Source organism: Solea senegalensis, linkage group LG16 (genome assembly GCF_019176455.1).
Source record: "Solea senegalensis isolate Sse05_10M linkage group LG16, IFAPA_SoseM_1, whole genome shotgun sequence".
Classification (NCBI taxonomy): domain Eukaryota; kingdom Metazoa; phylum Chordata; class Actinopteri; order Pleuronectiformes; family Soleidae; genus Solea; species Solea senegalensis.
Genome location: NC_058036.1, coordinates 19,241,213 through 19,261,610, shown reverse-complemented (window position 1 = coordinate 19,261,610; position 20,398 = coordinate 19,241,213). Strand labels below are relative to the sequence as shown.

General features: G+C 43.4%; 1 protein-coding gene across 1 annotated transcript in view; it reads left to right on the top strand.

The window, feature by feature from the left end:
* The window catches only part of LOC122782750 (connector enhancer of kinase suppressor of ras 3-like), a 30,776-nt gene extending 10,378 nt beyond the window's left edge, over positions 1–20,398 (top strand). The window contains exons 2-13 of the mRNA XM_044047252.1: positions 3,828–3,991; positions 8,858–9,060; positions 10,368–10,455; positions 13,743–13,784; positions 15,355–15,474; positions 15,636–15,695; positions 16,831–16,899; positions 17,003–17,149; positions 18,324–18,448; positions 18,982–19,169; positions 19,250–19,336; positions 19,890–20,398. Coding sequence (XP_043903187.1) covers positions 3,828–3,991; positions 8,858–9,060; positions 10,368–10,455; positions 13,743–13,784; positions 15,355–15,474; positions 15,636–15,695; positions 16,831–16,899; positions 17,003–17,149; positions 18,324–18,448; positions 18,982–19,169; positions 19,250–19,336; positions 19,890–20,185 — 1,589 coding nt within the window. The 3' untranslated portion in view covers positions 20,186–20,398. The remainder of the gene's footprint in view (positions 1–3,827; positions 3,992–8,857; positions 9,061–10,367; positions 10,456–13,742; positions 13,785–15,354; positions 15,475–15,635; positions 15,696–16,830; positions 16,900–17,002; positions 17,150–18,323; positions 18,449–18,981; positions 19,170–19,249; positions 19,337–19,889) is intronic.

The following is a 20,398-nucleotide window of genomic DNA, read 5'->3' as shown; positions in this document are numbered from 1 at the left end:
TCCCACTGGCCACCCCAGTGGGGATATTGTTTACGTTTGTGCCCATGTTTGTGTGAGTGTTTGTTGCAGGGTTGCCACAGCTCCCACGGGGGAGTAAAGCTGGGGGGGAGGAGAGAGAGGAAGAAGGAGCTCTCTCGCTCTTTTTGTAAGAGGTGTAAGACTGATCACTCTTTTTCTAATGTAATCAAAACTCTGAGAAAGAAAATTTGGCACTACCGAGAGCACGGCACTACTGAGGGCATTGTTGACCTGCAGAGGACAGAACACTGAGCTTTTATAAGCCGTCGCTGTCCAAACCTGTGTGCTGGTTTTAAACAGATTTATTGAATAGTTGTTTGGTGATGTAGGCTGCACATCTTAAAGGTCTAGTTCCACTTGTAGCATACATCCATGCTTGCTTTGCCAGCTGTCCAGAAATATGGCTGCGTCTATGACTACACACAGTTGTGTTGTTAACCTGTTTGACACATAATCACTGTTTGCTGAGTGCGCGACGCTGGGTGGTAGGAAAGACCTCACAGTGAACAGCAGGTGCCATACATCACCTGCTGCACTGTTTATTTATTGATCACCGACGCTGATTATTCAGATATTATCTCTCATAGTGGGAGGAGCGGGGGTCTTTTTTACTCCACTGTTTCATTTTCTGCATTTTAACTCTGATCTGGATCCAATTTGTAAGATTGTTCAGCCTTTCAATGCGTACAATCTATGATACATCTGAACTTATTCCTGTAAATTTTAATTTCTTGTGTGAAAAATGTTGGCTGGCTTCAACCAAGGTTTTTCCATCTTAAAGCCCATGTGACCACGGTGCTGTGTGTCTCAGTCACACCCACTTGCTCTGGTTTGAGGACATTTTGCCAAGTGGTTCACAGAGGCCATTAAACTCCTCCAAATGTGTTTCATCCTGTGCAGGCTTTTGAAAAGCATTCACACAGTCCTGCCCCCCCACCCCCCTTCTGAAGTCACAATAATGTGACACTCTATCTCTTTTATTACTTTCTCTCCCCTTAATGAAAATTGATAGTCTCACACACACATACACACACCCCAGAAGCCATTGATCAAGGCCCTATAAATGTTTTATAAGCCCAGTGGTAGGGACACCCCTCTTTTTTACAGAAGGTGTCGATGGTGTGGTCCACAGGGACACATTGCTGTGGTGTACTCCTCTGAGGGCCCCTCAAAGTCAAAGCATTTCTGTCTCCAACACACCACCACACATTTACTCTTCTTCTCAGTCACCGCTGCCATCAGGATAGGTGGAGTTAGCAATTGTTCCATTTCAAAGCCAATGCAGATCAGTTTGGACCTGACATTTCTAAACTCACTGAGGCCTGACTTCTTGGATGAGGGATAGATGAAGACTGAGCTGGAAAGCAGCCCACAGGAAAGGAAAGGCCCTTCATTCATCAAAGATCCCCCCACTCACTCAATCACTCACTCTCTATGTTGTTTCTTTCCAGTGCTATTTTTCCATATTGACGTTGTGCGGTTTTACAGCAAGCTAATCTGAGAAACACACAGTTTTCAAGGCTCTGTGTGTTATATTAAAAGCTGTAATGTGCTCTTTCTAGTTTCTTCTTCTGTTTTTATTGAGTGTGGTGGCACCATTCCACAGGAAATGGCTTTTTTTAACACAGCAGGATGCAGAGACTCTGTTCCTTCTGGGGTCCAAGTCTTTGTTTTCATCTATAATTGCATTAAGTGACTTGCGCGGTGTTTGAATTTGGCTTGTGTTTTGTGTTGTTGTGGTGTGAGTTTGGGCCAACACTCGTTCGTTCCCTTTCCTGCGATCCACAGTGAATTCATCTGCAGGCTGCCCGGCTAGTCAGTGGTTAACTTTAGAATTATCTGAAGTCCAGCGTGTGAATTAGCATACCAAGGAATGAGAAAAATCCAACAAACATAACTGGACTTGACTTGTGTAGCAGCTAATGTTTAACGAGCCGTGATGGATTTTCCGCTAAGATTGAGCGGAGCTCTCACATAAAATGCTGTCATATTATGTGAGCTTTTTAATAGATTCAAAGGGAGTCCTTTGTAAGTAAAAGGCTAAAGTAGTCGAATTTTTTAAAGTAAAGTACATTTTTTAATAAAATTACAAATCTACAGCCTCTTACCCCAGAAATATTAAAGGTAATTACTGTTACTGACTTAAATTAACCCATAACTTAAAGTTTGTTCATTTTTGTAAAGTTACACCCCCTCAAACTCAGCTAATTTGCCAATTTAAGGTAAGTTAAAACAGTTTGATTCAGGTTGGATTGGCAGCAGCCAACTGCCTTTTGGATTCTGATTTGATTTTGGGTTTGATTCTGTTTTGGATTGAAGGTGACTTGTAAATAACATGTTGAGTCAGTCATGTTTACACATGCCGTGCAAACTCGTTTTGTCAGCGGTTTTACTCGACTCACACACATACAGTGTCTCCCTTTTTTTCCCTCTTTTTGAAACCTATGCACAGACAAGTAAATATCCAACGTACAATGCCTTTTATATGGATGCTGTTAAGTTAAGTTAGGTTCTTATTCCTTAAGAAATCAAAGAACAACATTTTCTCATTAGATTTTGTCGGTGATCCTGATATGGAGACTGAGCAGCCTTGGTGGAGCTCTAATTTGTTGTTGTGTGTGTGTGTTGTGCAGCTGACAGGTTTTTCAGCAGTGCAGGGCACAGGGCCATGTCCCTGCAGCTGCCCCTTCTCTGTGCACTCTTTGACTGGGAGAATGATGGCACTAACTTGTGCACCCGCAGCACGACGCACACATAAACACACACACAAAGGCTCGTTATTCGCACTGTTGTCTGGACACTGGGTTGAATGGACTAGCGAGTGGTCAGGGGGACACACACTCACACACAGCCTGCGCGTTTGTGAGCTTGTTTAATGCGGTGTGTGTGTTGTACATAACTCATTCTATAGGATCAGAAGAGGAGTTGCTCTAGTGCAGGGGTAGGGAACCTATGGCTCGGGAGCCAGGTGTGGCTCTTTTGATGATTGCATCTGGCTCGCAGATTTCGGCTTTTCAGATAAAACATAAAATATTATCACTTGTTTTAATCCATCCATCGATTTTGGAAGTGGAGGAAACGCAAGTGAATGACATAAATGCAGCACCGTTCTATTCCCTGGCTTTGGATGAGTCAACAGACGTAAGTCATTTGTTGCAGTTCAGTGTGATTGCAAGATATGCTGCTGGTGACACACTGCGTGAAGAGTATTATAACAACATTATTTAAAAGAATAAATTCAGAGGCTTATTATACTCACATTTAGTTAAATTCAGTCTTAAAATATATTATATGGCTCTCACTGAAATAAATTTGCAAATATTTTGCTTTCATGGCTCTCTGAGTCAAAAAGGTTCCCGACCCCTGCTCTAGTGTATTACTAAATATATACGCTCCAAAGCAGTTGGAGTTAACACAACTTTCCCGACACGTTTGTTACTGCAGCTTCAAGCGGTAACAAGTAGACGCCTCTGACACACACACACACACACACACAAATACAAATATAGCCCTCCATTGTTTAACCAGTCTAACAGTCTTAGAAGTCTCAACCGTTACTCTGTTTATAGTCTGTTGATCTAGCTAGGAGCAAAGATAGGACCCACCTGTTCCTTATCTCCACTGTGTCTACACACTCACTCACACAATATTGGGGCCACAAGCTAATTAGAGTGACAGATACAGTAATTGAGCTGAAGTTAGCGCCGTGTTTATGTTTGAAATGGGAGCTTTCTTTCAGAAATGCGAATGTTAAACATTTGTCTACTGGATTTCCTCTCACTTTGTCTTCCCCCTCTTTGCATATCCAGGTTTGGACGACAGCCTGCAGCAGTACGTCAGCAACTTTGAGCGGGAGAAGATCAGCGGGGAGCAGCTACTGAAGATCACGCACCAAGACCTGGAGGAGCTCGGCGTGGCCAGGATCGGACACCAGGAGCTGGTGCTTGAGGCGGTCGATCTGCTCTGTGCTCTGGTCAGTGGAGTCCATGTGGCTGTTTTTGGAATGTCTTTACAGGCGCTTTACATCCTCCCTGCCCTCCCCCCTCTCTCCCTCTCTCTCTCTCTGTCAACTTTCTGGTTCGGCAGCTAAAAGACGTAGTGATGCATATAAGGGCTCATCTTTCCACACACAGCTCACAGCAGGGTGTGGAGGCTCCATGACACACGGAGCTGCCTGAGGACATTGGGGAGAAAGGAGTGTCATTTAAGCACCGTTTCTACTAAGCGGTGTAGTTTGGGTGGGTTTGATACCCACAGCCATTACTTATTGTCCCTCTTTTGGGGTTACGTAGCAGCACAGTGGTGGAGACACACTGCATCCTGTTAAATGATTGACAGGAGATTCATCACTCACTGTCAACATTCCGTTCCTCAACAAACGGAGTGGAATGGGAGAAGCGCAAAATGTGGCGTTATTAAAAATCTGGCTTATTACGATGGAGAGGATTCAAAGCCATTTGTGCTTCTGTTGTAACGTATAATGTCGGCGTGCAGTAGAGATTACTGAGAGGCTACACTGTGACGCGCACTGTTTACGTAGCTGATGGAGCTATCGTCTTACACACCACGTCGAGCTGAACTGTAGCCTACTATACCTCTAGAAGAGGAGCGATCAGCGATTATGCAGTGATCAGTGACAGTTTGAGCTGTTTAGATTAGATTAGATTACAACTCTTCCTTTGTGAATATAACGACTCTGAATAAATATCTAATGGCGCTTATTTTTGACAACAGGAAATGCGATTGCAATATGATTCGCGATATCAGAGGGAATGGTCATTTTTTACATCATTATTCTCATTTTTAGAGCTGCAACTAATGATTATTTTCATAATCGATTAATCTGTCTATTATTTTCTTGATTAATCGTTTGGTGTTCAAAATATCAGACAACCTTAAAAAAATGTTGATCATGTTCATCAAACTTGGAAATGATGATGTTCTCAAATGTCTTGTTTGTCCACAAACCAAAATGATTGACTTTTAATGATTTTGTTGTTATCCAGAGCAAAGAAATGATGAAAATATTCACATTTAAGAAGCTTAAACAATCGGAAATCTTGTTTTAATCATGAAAAAAGCTTCAAACCGATTATTCGATGATCAAAATAGTTGTCGATTAATTAAGTAATCGATTAATCTTTTCAGCTCTACTAATTTTCATTAAAAAAAACATATTTAAAAGGATTAAGGTGTGATATTTGTGCAGCTATGTGTTCTCTTCAGTCGGTAGAACAAGACGTGTAATAATAATTCATCTAAAATGATATTTTGACACATTTTGGCTTGAATAAATATTGCGTTCCCTTGAAAATTGCAGTAAGCTGTAAGCTATTTAGATAAAAATTTGATTAATTGGTCAGTCCTACTCCTTACACATGAAACACATTTATTTTTAAAGATGTATTTATTCTTTAGCCTCCGTCCTCTTTAGTGAAATGATGGTCAGTTTCGTGCCTTCTCCTCACAAAGTTCCGCTCTCATTAGTCTCTCTAGGAGCAAACCGACAAATGATCTGTCCGTCATCGCAGCGCTGCCAACACTCTCTCTCTCTCTCTCTCTCTCTCTCTCTCTCTCTCTGCGTTCAACTGGTGAGCGTGAAAAGAGCAATGAAAACCGTCCATGCTTCAGCTGACAGGGAACCAGGTTTTCAAGCAGATGGGATCGATTTGGAGTTTTATCACATCCTGTGCCATAAACGTCCCAGATTGTGGACGCGGTGTCAGCGTTTCTCTCTCTTCAATGCTCGCTTAAGCTGCTTTACATTAATCCTTGAGGGGCACGGGTATTTTTACCCCGGAGAAACTTTTGTCCACCTAAAGACCCACAATTTTTGATACCACTAATTGTAAAGATTTCATTAATTTGCGGCCATTTAAATGGGTTTGCTCGGATGTTTAACGAAGCACCCGCAGATTTGATCGACTGTAATAACACACACGTCCTCTATCTAACCTCCTTACCTGTTCCAAAACGGACACCTGGAAGCACTTGGGTGTCTTCTTTATATTGAATATATACCATAATGTACATCATGTGGGCCGTAACCTCTTTTACCATCCAAGTAATCAGGCCCAGATTTGTGTTCACCCCGCAAACCTTTATATCTCATGTTACATTTTGTCTTGTGATGTTATTTTAAGAAAATCCCTGCATGTGAATTCTATTCTCTTTATTCAAATATTTGCTGCTGCTGCTGCTGCTGCTTTGTCATACATACTGTAATGTGTGTTTTTGTATTTTGTAGTATTGTGCAATTTAATAAGATGCCTATCAGGTTCATTGCATTTTCTTGAAGCTTTTAGGAATGTTGGACTCTCGGCGACCTTTCACCTCTGATTGAAGCTGTGTGGTAAAATGTTTTTTTTGTCCGTTTTGGAGCCGCCATATTAAGAGCGAGGACTCAGCCTTCCTCAGACCCCTTGAGAGGAAGTTGAGGCCCCCGATTCAATTAGCTTTAACTGTGGCAAGGTCACTGCTACTGCCAGGACAAAGAAAACCTCCCACTCCACTTGCACTATCTGCCCCGACCCCCACTACTTTTGTCCCTATTTACCTTTAGTTCCTGCTGACACGGTACATGTACATCTGTTTTTGCCCTTGACTTAAATATCATTTCAATATTTAAACACAAGTGTGCATGAAATAAAGATTTCACCTTCACGGAAACGTTAACGTCCTGTTTGCAGATCTCAACCTAAATCATCATGATCGGTGGCTTCACTTACATCCCCACAGCACTTTAGGAGAAATTTATACTCCTGCTTCTCTTTGACTCAACAGCTTTCAAGACCAAACTGCTGTCCTGGGACAAAGAAAGAACATTTCAATTAATTTTACTGGGAGGCTTTGATGCCTTCTGCAGAGTCAGTGTTGAAACCCAACACTTCCTTATTTGCTCTCAGACCCCAGTGGGCGCACTCATGATAGTACAACATGCATGTGAACACACAGCATTATGTCAGATCTGTAAATGTACTTTACTATTGCCTAGGGGTAGAATCGTCTTTACATGGTGCTTTTTTAGCAGATGCACACACTCTCTCTGTCCAGTCAGATCCATGAGAGCCTGTGGCAGGGGCAGAGAGTGCTGTGTTGTGGTAACCAGTATCCATTTCCCCTGCAGACACTTATATCAGTCCATGGGCTCTCTAAAAAGCCTCTTGTCATCTTGATTCTAGATTAACTCGCGTCTATTAAAAGGCATGTAAATTTGGCTTATTTTATTGCAACCACAGATTTGACTCAGGCGTGGGTCTCTCTTCAGCTGGCAGTGTGGGACAAAGGCTCGCTGGACATCTGTGGGCCCGTCAGAGCTGCCGTGACTGTGTGATTAGCCTGTTAATGAAAAAGCCAGTGGAGACGTTTGATTTGGGGAAAAATGCTACCAGTGCGCAGTGTGAGCTAACGGCTGGATGAGAAACCAAAACCATCAAATGACTTCCCCTCTCATCTTTTTCCGTTTATCCTCTGATCATGTTTGATTCTTTTTTATGGTGTTGATGTGAACGTGGGGCAGGGGCAAGACTGCAGCCTACGGCTACCGTTTGACTCATTCACTGATTCCTTGGCAGCTGCAGTGAAGTGATTTGTATGTTTTTGGGCGCACGTTGGAGCGAGGCAGTAACATAAACATACACACTATAAACAGTCGCAGATTTACTTTGTTTTTTTTGCCAAGCTACTGTAACATTACATCACACGTGAAGCAACCAAGTAACCTCAAAAGTGCAAGGCCACCCCTTTTCTGCTTACCTTAAAGCAGAACATCAGTTTTAAAACTGTTAAATAATTCATTCAGCTCTGCGACAACATTATAACCGGTCAAAGTAATGTATGACTTTTAAAAAAATTGGCCTTGATGTGCATGTTTTCAAAGTATAAGTAACTATGCGAGGTATGGCAGAGAAAAGAAAGAAGCCAAAACAACGAGCAAGCACTTGGCGAGCATCAGTGGAGAGGAAACAAACTCCTTTCCCTCCCTGCAAGAAATCTCTGGCAGAACCAGGCTCGGAGAGGTGCCCTATAAGCCTCGGCCGGTTGGAGTGAAAGGGAAAAATGGGGGGCAGGGGAGAGGTGGGGGAAAAATGGGGGGAGAGGCCAGGAGCAATTAAGGAACTAAAGCCTAAAAATGATGAGTGGGAATCTTAATCTAGATATGCACAGCCATTTGTTCCCAAAACCTTTCAAGAACAAGGTTTTTAGACTAAATAAGGGTACGGATGTCAACTGTGACTCCAGACTCCAGATCTTTTAACCGTGCATTAGTTGGGAGCATCTTCTACTGGAACCTCACTGCCGTGCCTTGGGACCCTTCTCATTTCAAGATACGGCCAATCTGATGTGGCCATGTGCAGTCGCAGACACGACTTTACTGTGTGTATCTTGTAATAGCTCAGTACTCAGTACTGCGACAGCTGGGCTGCACTTTACCTAGAGAGAGAGAGAGCGGGAGCTTGTGCTGCCCTTTGCATATGAATAACCTATAAAGTGCAGGAATGCAGAAGCAGGAAACAACCCGGCCTCAAGAATGCAAACTTTGCTCTGCTTGATAGGAGTCAGGTGATGGCACATGTGCACCCTTGTACAAATCCATAGAGTGAGGAGGAATGTTCATGCCTGTTGCACTCTCGTAGAGTCAAGTGCATTTAAATCACGTCTGTCAAAGGAAAAAAATTACAGCCATTCATTACACAGGAAAAAACACGCTTTTGTCCTTAGGGACAAAAACGGTTACCTCCCAGATTTAGACAGTAAAAATGCGGCTGTTTGTGTGTTTTTTAAGTTTGATTAGAGCGACGTGTCCGTTTTAAACTGTTTACCTTCGTTTCTTTTTCAGAACTATGGAGTGGAGACGGACAACTTAAAGAATCTGGTGGTGAGGATGAGAGCTGCCACCAACACTCTGCACATGGCCACGTGTGACAGAAGAAAAAGCCCGGCGTACGACGGCAGCACCTCGCGCAAGCCACCCAACGACTTCCTCACCTCGGTGGTGGAGCTCATCGGAGCCGCGAAGAGCCTCCTGGCTTGGCTCGACAGGTAATTAGACTGTGCCTGTACCTGTCTTTTCATCACTGTTGTCAGTAATGTGTGTGGAGGGGGTGGAATTAATCCTTCTTTGTTTGGATATGATGTCTGTATCCCGTCTGCTCTTCTGATGACCTGTTCTAAAACACATTATACATGAATAATTATCATTTTTATTAATTGAATGATATTTGTTTAAAAATCTTTACACCTACCTCTCTGACCTGAAAATAAATAAATCATATTATTTACCAAAACGTAATGGCAGTTATTCTTATATGTTTTTTCTTTCAGCCGATACTGCCTTTTTAAAAACATGAATTCACATTTTACATGGTTTTATAGAGAAATTATATATTAAATATTCATATTTTTTTATTAACTCTCTCATTTTAGTACTTAGTCAGTGTTAAAAAGTTAATATGAGGTGCTAATGTGCTACACACAGGCTTATTAAGCAAAACATGAGGTATGATTACATCCCATGCATTCACTATGATTTTATAGCTTGAATCCTTGACTATGAGAATACAGCAAAGGAAACTCTCCAGGAAATTCACAGCAGGTGCAGCAACTTTCCTGCCTCCTGCATGCCGGACCCAGGCACCGCCCCCTTTTTGCCAGATCATTCCAGGAAAATGTGAACGTGTTTGACACGCACGACTCCTGTTGTTGTGATCGGAAAACTCTCTCTGTCTGGAAAAATTGTGTCTGTGCAGTAGTTTTAAATCGATCCACCTGAGCACTTACATATGTGTGCATCTGTCCTTTGCTTCACCAAGTAAGAAACAAGTTATGGTCTCCATGCAACATTTAGTCGCCCCCCCCCTGCCCTTCCCACATCGGCCCCCGCCGCTCTGCTCAACATTTACTCAGTTTTAATCTAATGCGCAGAGGCACATGTTGATATGTTGGTTTAGGGGGAGCTATTTTAGAGTATGTGTGTTTTTATATGGAGTCGGGGGGGAGAGAGGAAAAAAAGGGGGGGGTGCACCAGAATGGTGACATTCTTGAATTACAACCAAGTCTGTCTGTGGCTAGTCACCCACACACAGTCATCAGAGAGAGGTTCACTGCATCTGCTGTGAAGCTCAGTGTTATCGCTGACTCCACGTTACTGCACCATTATTTTTATATATATATATATATATATATCCAGTTTCTCCGTTTTATGAGTAAAGGATGTGATTAATATCAAACTGTTTTTTTAATACATAGATACTGAAATTGTGCAGTGAAACAAAGTTCAACACGGCTCCACCGCAGTCCATCACCGGATCCTAATGTTCTCTCTTTCCCCCTCTTCTGTCCGCACGCAGGACGCCTCTTACAGGGATCAGTGACTTCACAGCCACCAAGAACAAGATCATTCAGCTGTGCCTGGAGCTCACCACCACAGTTCAACAGGTCTGCACGCTCGTTAGTTCAACAGCACACATGTAGACAGCCCCGGGGACACACACACACACACACACACACACAAAAACAGCTTTTTCCACCACTGAGCCCGGGGGCAGAGACACGCAGGATAAAGTGTAGGAGAAGAGAGTTATGGGAAATGTGGTCTGGCAGCACGGCGTAAACCTGAAGCCAGAAGTCTGAGCACATTATTGCACATGCTGTTGTTTTTCTTGGGTTATTTTCCTCCCCCGTGCTTTTTAATAAGGAAGAACCCCCTCAGTGCTGGGGCACTTAATGGTTAACGTCGCTTTTGTGTCTCCATTTTCATAAAAAAAAACAAAAAAAACCCCACTGGTGTTCTTTTAACAGTGGCTGCCAACATTCCCCAGGCTGCCGTTCTTCTTCTCCCTCCATAGCCATGTGGTTTCTGTTCTTGCCTCTCCTCCAAGATGCTCGCAGTGGGAGACCAAACTGTCTGAGGAGCACTTCCTGCGTGTAGGTTTTAGCGCCGCAGTGAGGAGGTGGTCCATCTGACGGCCAGATAGATCGCTAAAACAGTTCAAACGGAGCATCAGCAAACATCCACGATGCAGTGTTTTCAAAGTCTCCTGCAGACAGTTGCTCCAGCGTTGCATCACGGCTGAGTTGGTATTTCTTTCGTCAGTTTTTACTCAACCATTAGATCTTTCTTTTTCTTTTTTTTTTTAAAGGCAGCTGGAGAGCGGCTTTCCCTTTCACAATTCAGTATGTAGAGTTTTCGTCTCACCGTCTCGAGGCTTTGTCGTAAGCACCGCCGGTGAAAGTGGCCGGTCAGACCACAGGTGTCATTTTGTGGAGGCTTATTACATCAAAATAAATTCCTTTCCCAGAGTGCCTGTTTCCCCCGCTAGAGTCTGGGATTTCACCACCTCTGGTGATTTACTATGGGCGTCTCGGTCATGGTCATCCAGCCGGGTGTGGGGTATACATTTCCCACACTGCCATGTGAGATAGGGAGGTTATGGCGGAGAATAAACAATCGTGAGGTGCTGAAAGAGTCTTGTATAGCTGGAGTGATTGGTTTTCCTCCTGCAGCTGGAGAAGATATGGAGGTTTGGTGTGTGTGTGTGTGTGTGTGTGTGTATGCCCCCCCCCGCCATTAGTTTTAAATCAACTCGTAAAATCTAACCAAAGCTGCCATTAAAGCATTTGAACTTTCACAGAAAGTTACAAGATATTTGACCCTTTTTAATGAAACCAGTCGGACCCCCTTCTTTGTTTTTTAATAAGAAGCAGGCAAGCACATGAGCTACTGGTTAATATAGTAGGCTGCAGAGGGGACTGTATCACCACGGCGATTCATTTAATAAAGGGGGCGGGGGGAGCACAGGGTTCACTCGACTCGTTCATGAACTTCAGACAAAAATCAGGGCTTATTTAGATCGCACAATTTATGTGTTCTGCATGAATGAAGCCTGTGTCTACACACAATGTGACGCCGCAACAGAACTCCAGGCACATCGCAAATCCCGTCTGTATTGAGGTCAGTCTCTTTCAAAGAATACATATTTCAGTGATCTCCTCGTGGCGTTTGTGTGTTCCAGAATTTTTGGACGTGTTTGTTTTTCTCCTTTTATTGTGAAGGGGGAAAAAATACTGACAGAGATTCCGTTATTGAGGCCAAACGTGGCAGTATAATGATAATATTTGCATCATTTATTGATAGAGTAGGTCAAACAGGGGTGTTCGAGGACCAGGTATATGCACATATTCTTCTCTAGGTTAAAAGGCACTGTGCTACTTCATTGCTCAACCATGTAAATCCACCCTGGTGGAAGATCAAAGGCTCTTGGAGCAGCACACACACACACACACACACACACACACACACACACACACACACAGTCATCTGATCCACACTGGCTGTGAGATCCAGTTCATAACGTGCCGGATCAGTACACCCAGGGAATTGTCCCCTCAACCTGTCTCGGTGCTTAGTTGTGATCTGGCTCCAGTCGTCGTAGAAGATACGGGATTATTATTTTTCCACATCACAAAGCAGATCTCTGAAGGATTAGATCTGTGATATTATTTTTTTTCACATGATTTGACGAAACGACGCTTCAACAAAAGAGAAACCTTGTATAAATGGCAGTGCATTGAAATGTGTATTTTTAGCTCTCTGCCGTGGGCTCAGTCAAGTCATCCAACACTGAAATATGTAGTCGCCTGTCGATGCTCACAAAACCTAATTCACCCTGAAACCACCGTGTGTTTTTGGCTGACTGTAGAAAACATATTATTGTATGGAAACACTGCGAGAGAGCGTTACAAATGATGTTGAATAAAAAAAAACATTTCCTGCGTTTAAGTAAAAGCAAATATGGAAAAGTTAAATTTGTATTAAAAGAGCTTTGTCCTTCAATTAAGTTCTCAAACATGGACGAGACAGAAGAAGCCTTTTATGGGAAGTCATCGCTCATGGCCTCAGACGTTCATGCAAATCGTGTCATTACATACAAACTCCGCCGACAGCAGGATAAACAAAGAGACGCTCCATTTCAGTCCGGCGGAGGAATGTGCAAGCTGCGGAAACATGGAAGAACTTGCTCGACGTCGCAGTTGATGTCCGCTCGGTGGATTCACAAAGAGCAACAGAGCGGGCTTTGTGCAGACGGCACAGGCACATGCACATGCACGCCCCTGACAATGTGATGTGAGGGCCGCGACACCAGTGTTCCCTTTATTTAGTGTCACAAAGGCTTGTGGCTGGTGAGGGCCCTGCAGAAATGAGAGTTTTGACAGAAGCATTTCACCTGTGTTTTGATGGATTGGCTTCCCTTGGGCTTTTCCCATCCCAAATAACAACACACCTACCGTAGACTGCCCCCCCCCCAGCCCCTTTTAACCACCAACATCAACACAGTTGTTGCCTCAGCTGTGTCTGAACGTCCCGTCTTTGTGATTCAGCTAGACCACAGCTACTGTGCTTTATCTACGGCCTTTTTATTCCATGTTTCCCACCATTATGACGCTTCATATGGTATTTAAGCTCCGGTATATTTTACTGAACCACACTATGCAATTATAGCATCCCCCCAGAATGTAGGCAAAGGGGTGATTTAAAAGTAAAAGCTGTGTATTTGTGGCTCTTCTCCATTTTCCTCAGTTCTATATCCGGAGTCCTGATTGCATCGTATTTACCCGACCCCTATACTTTTTTTTTTCCTCTCTGTGTAGCCATTGAACAACTTTCCTCCCTGTTGTTTGCTGCTCTCTGGTCTAATCTGTCATCACTTTCTTATGTGCGACAGGACTGCAGTGTTTACGAGATGGAGGAGAAGATCCTGGAAGTTGTAAGTACACTGTATAATCTCTCTTTGTTTGCCAAATATAAACGTGACAGAGACTTTGGATTTCTTATGTAGTGGTGTCTTGTATAGGTTAATGTCATGAGTGTGAGACACGCAGCTAGAGCAGTTTTCTATGTGAATAGAGCACACAGGTTTATAGGACTGCCAGCAGAGGAGGCCATCAGTCACTCTTTCCTGTTTCTGACACTCTCCAGACTTCTTCGGTGGACACTGGGCTTCCTTTAGCACTTTGTTTCTCTCTCTCTCTTTAATGCCGAGATCACACTACACACTAGGAGCACAATTATAAGCCGTCACCCCTGAAAAATCAGTCCTTTTATCCTATGAATGACGACCAAGGCCATGTCTGAGAAGCCTTACAAGTGTCCAGACGTCTGGCTGATGTGGTCTGATAGATTAGGGAACACATATTCATCATTGTTTAGTTGCTTATTAGTAACATATTGGCTCTTAATTAGTCATTATTAAGTACCTATTAATGAACTTATACTGCATGGCCTCATTATACAACCCGTAAGCCGTTAACTAAGAGTTTTCCCTCAATGACCTCAGAATTATTGATTATTAGAAGTCAGTAAGGACATTGTTGTATATAAATTATTACTGATTGTTAATAGTGTCCAAATAACTCTAAATGAAGTCTTTGTTACTTAGAATATGTTCCCCATACTTAAGTGGCATCTGGATCACTTCTAACTCACTAGTAGTTGAACACTTATTAACCAACACATGTTCCCTAATCTAAAGTTGCCTCCTCTTCCTTTTCTTGTGATATTACCACCTTATAAAGTCTGTACTAAGCAAAGCATACTGAGATCGTAACTCATATATAACAACGTCCGAGATTATTCTGAGCTTCTGAGATTATTGAGGGTAAACTCTTAGTTAATGGCTTACTGGTTATATGATAAGGCCATGCAGAATAAGGCATTAATAAGTACTTAATAATGACTAATTAAGAGCCAATTTATTACTAATTTGCATGCTGCTAATAAGCAACTAATTAATGGTGAATATGTGTTCCCAAATTTAAATCTGATCGTCTAATCTGAGTTTAGTCGCCATTGTAACGATGAATTGCTCCTCCTTTTTTTTTTGCTGCATCCTGTTTTGCTCCAGTTTCTGAGTTCATCCACATAAAATGTTCTAAAAGTCGAGGGAAAACAAAACCTGTGCCACCGTGACGATCCGTCTGATGGTGACAAATGAGAGTTTTTGTTCTAGAACAAGCAAGGCGGTGTGCACAGGACTGATTTTAGTGCTTTATTATGTGTGCACGAGTGCACTAATGGTGCCCTTTAGCCCTTTAAACCAGCTCTAAACATGAACTAACACACTCAGTCAGCAAACACGACAACAAACTGATGAGGGATGAGAGCTTTATGTTACGATATTCGGGCGAAGCGGTGTGACCTGACTTGTTCTAACCTGTGCGTGTGCAGCTCATTAGAAGCGTCGTCAGAGGATTTCACACACCAGTTATGATCAAAGCGAGTCTTGTGCTTCTTGTTTTCCTCATGAGAGTGTTTCGTTTTTGTCTGTTCCGCCACAGTCTAAGATTCTGAACAGCATCTGTGATCAGACTGTGAGAACCACCTCTGATCCCCTGATGAGCCAGTCGGCCTGTTTGGACGAAGTCCAGCTGACCAATATCAAACCAGGAGAGGGTTTGGTAAGGCACAACCTTTTACCCCCTAGTCCTAATCTGAGTGTCTGCTTCTTCAGGAATCCCTGTCAAAGCATGGCCCCTCCAGTACTCTAAGTAGTCTAAATCTGAGAATATTGTGATTTTACCAACAAAAAAGTGAAGTTGTCTTGTTTTTGCTTTTTTAGGGCATGTACATCAAGTCTACTTACGATGGATTACATGTCATCACAGGAACCACGGAACATGTAAGTTTATCAATATGCAGACACACAACAATAATATACTCAGCCTCTATCTGTGCTGGAATTTATTTTATTATAGCAAAAACAAACACAATCTGAAGCCATTTTGATCAGGTTAAGACATTTTCCATATTTCATCATTTGTCATATGTGGGATTAAATGGCAGATCCAGATAATCCAGGCAAGGGGATGGTGCCCATCTTAAATTTATAATAACTGATATGTTCACAGTTTATTTATGTATATGCTTTAAATCAGAGGTGTCAAACTCAAATGACCTGGGGGCTAATGAGCATCTAGTCTGGTCAAGAGGGGGCTGGTCTAGAGAAAAACAACTGTTCAGTAGCGAGTTTGCGATATAAGATATTCATGATGATATTAGACAGGATTTCAAAGTAAAATGTGCTTGTTTTGATATAAAATTATGTATACTTCACAATAAAAACACATGTTATGATGCACATTCTATTCTCATGTGGGCTCACTCGGATAAACCTGGCACTAAATGTCCAGAAAACATTCTTCATTTTATGTCCGAAAGCAACTTGATTGTATCAGAACTGCGTCTTTTTATCTAATTTCTATGATCATAACTCATATTTTTTGGCATCGTATCTGATAAACGGGTTGAAAAAAAAGCATTCTCATCCTCCTCCGTCTTCCACAAATAATGCTGGGGGTGTAAATGAGTAACTGGGGGGAAGTTAAGTATTACTCATCTATAAAGGGACTCGTTCCTTTACTTACTATACCATCACAAGCAGCGACCACAAAAAAAAGAAGTCCCTACCTGTTTCCCGACACTGAGACAACCGGTCTGTGACTCATGCTGCAGCATCACTGCCACGGTTGGATCTTCACGCATATCCGGTTGTTGATTGTGATTCAGGACCTGAATCATCGGCATTAATCACCGGTTGATCTCGTGTGACATCTGTGTGACATGAGGACGAATTGAATTGATATTCGTCGGAGTGGAACTTGTTGAGTTGTCCGCTTAAATCAGATTATTTTGCTTGTGGAGTGGAAATGCAAAGCAAACAAAGTCATTTACACCATGGTTTTTCGTTGGACAGAACAATTGTGCTGGCTGTAAATGTTGTCTGTCAGGATTTGAAGTGTGTGTTTGTTGTTTAGTCGCCTGCAGACCTGAGCAGGAAGATACACGCAGGGGATGAGGTGATCCAGGTTAACCAGCAGACAGTGGTGAGAACTTTATTTATTTTCCTTCTTTTTTGGATTATTATTAAAAAGAATTTGATTGAAACTGACTCGGCTTGTGTCTGTGTGTCCTCTTCTTGTTCATCAGGTGGGCTGGCAGCTGAAAAACCTGGTCATTAAGCTGAGGGAGGACCCCAAAGGCGTGGTGCTCCTCCTTAAGAAGAGGCCCACAGGCACGACAGGTTTCACCCCCGCCCCACTCAAAAACATGCGCTGGAAACCTCCGGTGCCTCAGGTACACACACACACACACACGAGTACACATTCGAAACATCAGCAGAAGCCTTTGTCATTGTCAAACAATTATCAGATTTTTAGGGAGTTGGTTCCTGAAACAACAAGTTGAGGCAAGTGTCACAGAGCCACCCTGAAAACGCTGCAGCGTTAGAGGGGTGATGTCATTCAGCTGAGGAGATAAAGCTGTGCCGGCTTATAGTGTTAGTCCGGGTTATTATACAAACAAACAAACGGTGGAGATGTTGCCAACAAAAGAAGATATTTGGACGTTTGATGAAGAGGAAACCGGCTTAAGTGGGTATTGTTTGTAAAAAAGAGTCGAGAGCAGCTGGTAAATATCGTGACTCTAATCCAATTTGCTCCTCTTCCTCAATGTGAACACATTAGAATCAGCTTTCGACCATGACAGACAATGGAGCCCGTTGTAAGCCAAACTCTGACAATGTCTCGTCGTATGAGGCCGTTTATTTTGTTTCATAGCCCGAGAAAGGAAAGATGAGCGTGTATCAGATAAGAATTGAGTTTCTCCGAACAACAAAAGAGCCTCTCAACAATGTCAACATGTCCACCAGCATCTTGTTTAAACAAGCGCTGAGAGGTATCAGCGTTGGCCATCTCAGTTCTCTCTGAAAATAAGGATGCAGAAGGCAAAACAGAGATGAATCACTCACACTGGCACTGGCTTTGTAATATTATATAATTTGTGCACATACGAGCTATTTGAAGAATAATGATTCACGAGATCCCAGATCGGATGTTCAGTACGTGTCGCTGTACAATCACATGTCTTCTTTAGGTCTGATGAGAACGGCGGGGGAATCAAAGTCAAGGCCACAGTGTTGTTAAGTGTTTGGAGACATAACTGTGGTCAATGAATACAGTTTTAAGTGCACGTCTCGCAGCCTATTTTGGACCTCACTTACAATCTTTCCATACCTCAAACAAGAAGGTTTATACCCGAGGAGACGCACAAGCACTTACATGTCTCACCACATCTAGTAAACTCCACCCATTTAAAAGCCATATTTAAAAAAAAAAAAAGGAAAATTCAGACGAGGTCCTGAATGTGAAAAACAAACAAACAAACATAAACGGAAGTGAGGTTTTCAATCGCCGATTCTTAAATGTTGCGTGAAGTTTTAACGTGATGAACTGTGCTGTATTTTCCCCAGAACAACTCCTCGCTGATCAGAGCTCAGTCTCCGTACGGCTCGGCTAACGGGTCGACCAAAAAAGAGAAGCCAGCTATCGTGGACTTGTACATCCCCCCTCCCCCGCCGATGCCATACACCCCAAGGTGAGCTCTCGTGTTTCATCTCCCAAATCTAGATTATCAAGTTTCATTCATTCATCAGCGAATGCCTTAAGTTAAGGCATTAAATATAAGCTGTAAAAACAAGGGTGGAAGCCCAACCTCCACACCACAGTAAGCAATCCCACTCAGAGCCCACTCAGACGACTCTTGCCACACTTCATCACCCCAGCATTTGAGGCTGGTGAATAATGACTGTGTCCTGGGCCTATTATGGTCTCACATCTCTCTCCTACTGTACTTTCTGTTCCGCTTGTCGTCAGCCCACTCTGTTCTGACCACTTCCACCGCAGCAATCGCTGCTTCCTCTTCGTCTCCGGGAGAAAGACAGAATGTGCTCAAAAAAAAACAAACATGTGCAGCCTTGTCACATTTTATATAATTCCAAGGCTGCTATTGTGACATCACTTGATCTCAAATGATCCTAATTATGGGTGTTCTGGCTCCTAATTAAACCCTGTGGATTGGCATGTTGTGCCGTGACAAATGACTGAGTTTGGTTTGTTCATCCCCCGCAGAGAGTTGAGAACAGAATCCCTCTCCAGCATCAGCAAAAGACCAAAGGGCTCCGAGTCACCAAACTCCTATCTGGACCAGGAGAGCAGGAGACGCTGCACCGTCGCAGACTACGACAAGCTCAGAGTTGGCTGTCCCATCGAGGCCAACGTCATCCAGCCCAGGATGAGAGAGCACAGGCCTTCACGTGGTCAGTACACTGTCAGCAGGGGATCCTGTGGATGTTCTACCACTAAAATAAATATTAATGATGCTGCTCTGTGCCTCTAGGTAAGCCGCGGCCCCTGTCAATGCCCGTGGATACTTGTGTTGGAGTGGTCGATCCCTACGCCAAGCCTTGGGCACAGGGAAGGAAAGGTATGTACAATAGTCCTTTTAAACCTTTTGTTATTCCAATTTAAACAAACGCTTTTGAGTGATCGTCCTGAGGAGTAAGGGGTTAAAAGAGTTTGTCCATGAAAGTCAAAGTCTAAAATTTTAGGATTTTGACTGGAAGCCATTGTAAAGCAGATAAAATTGGGGTAATGTGATCCCACTTTCGCGCACCTGAACGACCTGCAGACGATTTAAGGAGCCCGTGTTCAAACACGTAAAAAGAGTCGAATTACTAATCCAAACGAGATGAAACAAAAGCAGGTGTACTGTCGTCAGCTCCAGGTCAGAGTTTGAGACAATGTTCTCATTTGTGTGCTTGTCTGTCACATGTTCTCACATTGAAAATAACGAGTGTCGAACCTGTTTTTACGGATTTCTCTTGTATTTCTCATCCAAACAATGTCAGAGTCAGACAGACGGACGTCCCTTGCATTTATAGATGCAAGGGCGTGGCATGTGTGACCTCTGGACACGCAGATGTTTGTGGACGTTTATGTCCTGTCGACTCACCTGCTCGTTGTCTCCGTTGCTTCAGGTGACGACCTCCTCTACAGATACCTGAGCAACGAGAGGATCCCCACCATCGTGGAGGAGGTCCCCTCGGTGTCGTCGCCCTACCGGCCCACAGGCGGCGAGCGCCACCTCATCCGCGTGGACCACATCCGCGGCAGCCGCTACTACTCCAACTCAGACCTCCACAACAGCGCCACCATCCCCTACCCGGAGGACACGAAGAAGGCCCCCGCGGCGCCGCCGGTCTCCAAGCGCGCCACCGCAGAGCGCTCACTACTGGTCAGTTGGATCACGCGGCTTAAGCTATTGACTCACTGATGATGCGCTTCCTGTCCGGGGCTTCCTGTTCCTGTCTTGTGCCTTTGATGTTTTTTAACGTCCGGGCCGTGTTTTTTTTCGGCAGCTTCGGGCTTTCTCACACTCCTGTCTCCCCCTGACCTCCATATTTCCCTGGTGTCACTACCACTACTGTCAACTACTACTCCTCCTCAACCAAACTTGCTTTTGTAGCACTCACTACATTGCGTCATC